Source organism: Cyprinodon variegatus, unplaced genomic scaffold (genome assembly GCF_000732505.1).
Source record: "Cyprinodon variegatus isolate N-32 unplaced genomic scaffold, C_variegatus-1.0 Scaffold0, whole genome shotgun sequence".
NCBI lineage: Eukaryota > Metazoa > Chordata > Actinopteri > Cyprinodontiformes > Cyprinodontidae > Cyprinodon > Cyprinodon variegatus.
Genome location: NW_015150453.1, coordinates 966,969 through 971,469, shown reverse-complemented (window position 1 = coordinate 971,469; position 4,501 = coordinate 966,969). Strand labels below are relative to the sequence as shown.

The 4,501-nt window shown below is 36.6% G+C and overlaps 1 protein-coding gene across 1 annotated transcript in view; it reads right to left on the bottom strand.

Moving 5' to 3' along the window:
- The window catches only part of LOC107083155 (probable serine/threonine-protein kinase MARK-A), a 12,507-nt gene that overhangs the window by 3,006 nt on the left and 5,000 nt on the right, over positions 1-4,501 (bottom strand). The window contains exons 2-4 of the mRNA XM_015372190.1: positions 4,155-4,319; positions 1,809-1,947; positions 763-870 (exon numbers count right to left, since the gene is read on the bottom strand). Of these exons, the coding sequence (XP_015227676.1) occupies positions 763-870; positions 1,809-1,947; positions 4,155-4,300 (393 nt within the window). The 5' untranslated portion in view covers positions 4,301-4,319. The remainder of the gene's footprint in view (positions 1-762; positions 871-1,808; positions 1,948-4,154; positions 4,320-4,501) is intronic.

The following is a 4,501-nucleotide window of genomic DNA, read 5'->3' as shown; positions in this document are numbered from 1 at the left end:
AGAAACAAAAAAAGAATATTAAAAACAGTTGAATTAAAGAAAATATGTTTCAGTTGAACTGAAATTGAAATTTAGAGGATTACTTTCCCTGTTGTGGGACAGTAAAGGGATTCACAATTGTAAATAAAAATAGGTTTTATGAGAAAGACTTGTTGGAAATAATAAAGTATTCTTGGTCATTATTCAGAACCAGGAGTGGATTTCAGAACATATCCAAATATCATTGTGACACAATTGGATTCATTTGAAATTGATAGAAATGCTTTTATCTATAAGAGGATTGTTTGCACATTATGAAATATGCTGTATGAATTCACAAATGTAGGCGTAAAGTGAAATTAATTTATATTTGTAGGATAATTTAAAACAAGAAGCAATCATAGTTGTGATGTTTCTGAAGGTTTTCAGTCTTTGTTTATTTAAAATTATTTTCTGATTTTACTTGTTCAATAAAAATAAAACCAGTCAAAATTATTTTTCTGCTTTTCTGCTTGCCAAAATGTTTGTTTCTTGTAGCTGTTTGTTTTAATTACTGCTGTAATTACGCTTTTCTTTTGGGGAAAATGAATCTGTTAGAATCTCTGTACCATTACTATAGGTAATATTTCGATAAATAAATTAGTTTTTTATGTTAATAACTGATTATTAAGCTTAATATGATTATTGTTTCAGCTCTAAATCAATGCCAGCTCCTTCAGATTCACTCGTCCTCATATTTTTCTGAGTGACTTTGATGCAGAACTTAGCCTGAGTTCCACTCACCATGATGTTTTCAGGTTTCAGGTCCTGATGGACGATATCATTCAGGTGGAGGTGAAGCAAACCTTCACACATGCCAGTAGTGATGGTGGCTTTATTTGAAACATTCAACTGTTGGAAAAACGGAAAAAGAAAAGCAGGAAGATCAAGTTCAAACCAATACTTGGATCATACTGAGCTGCTGTTTTACCTTCAGGCTAAAGATCAACTGCATACTGGAAGACTAAAATCTGAATTTGTTGTGGCATGTCAAAGTCGACCTCAGCTTTTTTATATAAAACATTTAATACAGATTCCTCTGTCCAAAGCGCAGTACACAAGGAACAATACAAATATATCGAATAACACACAATGTGAAATTAGAATATTAAGAATGGTAAAAGTGAATTAAAGGCCATTTCGAACAGGTCTCCTTTAACCCCAGTGGGCCTCAGCAGATGGCCGCTCACACTGAGCCTGGTACTGCTGGAGGTTTGTCCCTGTTAAAAGGGAGTTTTTCCTCTCCACTGTCGCTACAAGCATGCTTAGTGTGAGGGATTGCCTTCTAGTCAATGAGTCAATGCAATCAACTGGTTTTCCTTAAATAGAAAACTTTGAATCAATCTGACTGGATGATCTGTTGAACTGTAAAGTGCCCTGAGATGAAATGTGTTGTGAATTGGCGCTATAGAAATAAACTGAATAGAATTGAGTTGAGGCGGGTTTTTAATGAAGACTTAAAGATACAAAGAGACCAGACTGCGCTAATATTCAAAGGCCGATTGCTCCAGAGTCTCGGTGCAGCTTCGGTCATAGAGAACAAGTACAGCAACACATTAACCCTAAAACAACCAGACGAGCTTTTATCTTTAAAATCCTAAATGCTTAAACGTTTTAAATAACACTCATTTATCATAACATGAAGAATGAATAAATACAGAAACTAAAGCTTCAAAAAATATTTGATTTCATATTGTGTACAAAGCAAAATTACAACCAGCACATTTTAGCTAAAAGGCAAAATAAAAATAACAAGTATCTTTGGTGTGTTTTTATAAAAAAAAAAGTACCTGTATTTTGGACTTTGCTGCCATGAAGATCGTTGTCTCCAAATCTTCTCCAAAGATGAACTCCAGTGGAATAATCCATTTGCCATCTGTGAGTGTTATGTTGCCCAGAAGCTTCACTATGTTGGGATGTTCGGCTTTGCTGCAGATCAAAAGATGTGAAGAAGAAGATCAGACAGCGTTCTCCGACATAAGGTCAGGAAATCATCCATTTATTTCAACAATGTTTCATTTTTTACCAATAAAGGCTAAAAGCTGGGACCTATTGATGTATGCGGCCATTTTAGTAGTTGATAATTATTGTTCCAAGGTTATAGTTCTAACATTTCAGACCTATTTATTTTAAAATCAAAAACACATAAAACCCAGAACATTAGTCAGCAAAAAAATGCTGCAGTCATTGACTGTTATGTTTACTGAACTATATCAGAAATGTCAGATAACCTTCAGTTAATAAAGTTATATAGTGAAATGTATTGATATTGAAGTATTGTCCAACTGGTAGTTCTGCTGTTTGGAGGGTTGGGTGGGAAGTCGGGCTCAAAAAGTTAATTGTAAACCAAAGGGAGGCCCAGGAGGAAACGTTTGGGAACCACTGAACTAAACATTGAGATTTATTTCATTGCAATAAAATCAGATTTCAATAATATACAGAATGCATGTCCCATATACCGGTGTTCTGTCAGATGAGCATAACCGGGTGAGACCAGTATACCTATTGTCAATATGTATGTGTAAGACGTCAGATTTGCGTTTATCTCTTTTGGTTTTGTATGAAAAATTGACTTTAAACTACCTCGATGGGCGTGCATCACTTTAGTTTACAAAAAAAATAATTTAAGGTGAGATCACCATACGCTTCAAAAAAACACCAAAAAGATAGAAAAAAAAAAAAGAATTAATTGTTTTATTTTGACCACGACTAAAGGGATAAACTAAAGGGATAAACTGGTATTGACTGTGAGTTTGCTGGTCTGAGCGGGTATGCTAATCTGACAGAACACCGGCTGTCGCTGTTGACGTTTGTCTGATCTCTCTCTTCCCTCTCTTGTAACCCACTTTCCTGTCTGCATACTTTCAAACATAACAGAATAAAACCCACTAGAGCCTAAAAAATAACCCTAAAAATATTCAATTCAATTCAATTTAGTTTATTTATATAGCGCCAAATTCACAACACATGTCATCCCAATGCACTTTACAGTTCACCAGATCATCCAGTCAAATTGATACAAAGTTTTCTATCTAAGGAAAACCAGTTGATTGCATTGACTCATTGACTCAAATACAATCCCTCACACTAAGCATGCTTGTAGCGACAGTGGAGAGGAAAAACTCCCTTTTAACAGGAAGAAACCTCCAGCAGAACCAGGCTCAGTGTGAGCGGCCATCTGCTGAGGCCCACTGGGGTTCAAGGAGACAGAAGCAGAGACATCTGTATCATCTGTAAAAGGCGGCCCTGTCCAGGAAACACACACAATATATATTCTTTATTCGTTGTTATTCATTAAAGGACTCTTTATAGAGCAAATGGAGGGTACGTTTGAGCTGCTGCAACTGAGCACGCCCCGACTAATGGCCGACCTGACCAGCATGTCTTTAGTGGTAGAGGAAGCCGGAGCGCCCAGAGAAAACCTCCGCAGACACATGTAGAAAACTCCACACAGAAAGAAAGGCCCCTGCTGTTTAGCCGTATTGCTAACCACTGTCCACCATGCTGCACAAATATATTCAAATATTTAATAACATAAATCAGCTTTTCACATGTTTACTAATCAGGAAACATGTTCTGATGTAGCCGCAGGAGTTTCTTCTTTAGGTAAATCTAATTTTCTTCTTTTTCAAACCGACTGTTTTGATATTATTAGCTTTAAAGTAAGGTAAAATGTTAAGTCAAGCCTGCATATGATTTTTGTTATAAGAAAAGAGACTGGAGCAGGAAAACACGTCCTTACTTGCAGTGGTTATGATTGGGAGAGTGATGTCATCATGAGAGTCAGAAAGAGAGTTCTCATGTGTATAAAACAGAAAATGGAAGAGGGAGCGAGAAAAATATTTATGGGATGAAGAAAACGTTTTAAAGGGATTAAAATTGGGTATCAAAAATCCAAACTCTGCTAATAGAGTCAAATGAAAGAAATGCTACAACCGACCATGACAAGATCAATAATTGGACTTGTTTGCAGTTATTTCTTATTTAGACAGTTATACTTAATTTCACCAGATAGTGATTCAAAACATAAAAAGCGGTTTTATTGATCTTTTGAAATGTCTTCACCCAAATATAACAGGGCGGCTGTAATTGGACTGCATACCCCTTAGAAAGTAGGTAGTGGTGACCTTGCTTACTTGTAAACTGCACATTCTCTCTCCAGGTCTCTCCGACTGATTAGATTTTGGGGAACCTTCTTCACAGCAGCCCAGGTGTCGTTGTACTTCTGCCTGTAGATCTTCCCAAAGCAGCCCTTAGCGAGCGTTCCTGTGGAGTACGCCATCCAGGAGGTACTGGCAAAACTGGGGAGTAAAGACAGGACGTGAAGACTGTAATCAGTGTCTAACCTTACATTAAACATGGTGGACTGACAAAGGTGTAACTGCGTGATGAAGGTTGGCGGGGTAAAAGTACAGATACTTGTGTTAAAAAAATACTCTGGTAAAAGTGGAAGTACTGATTAAACTTCTTTACTCAAGTAAAA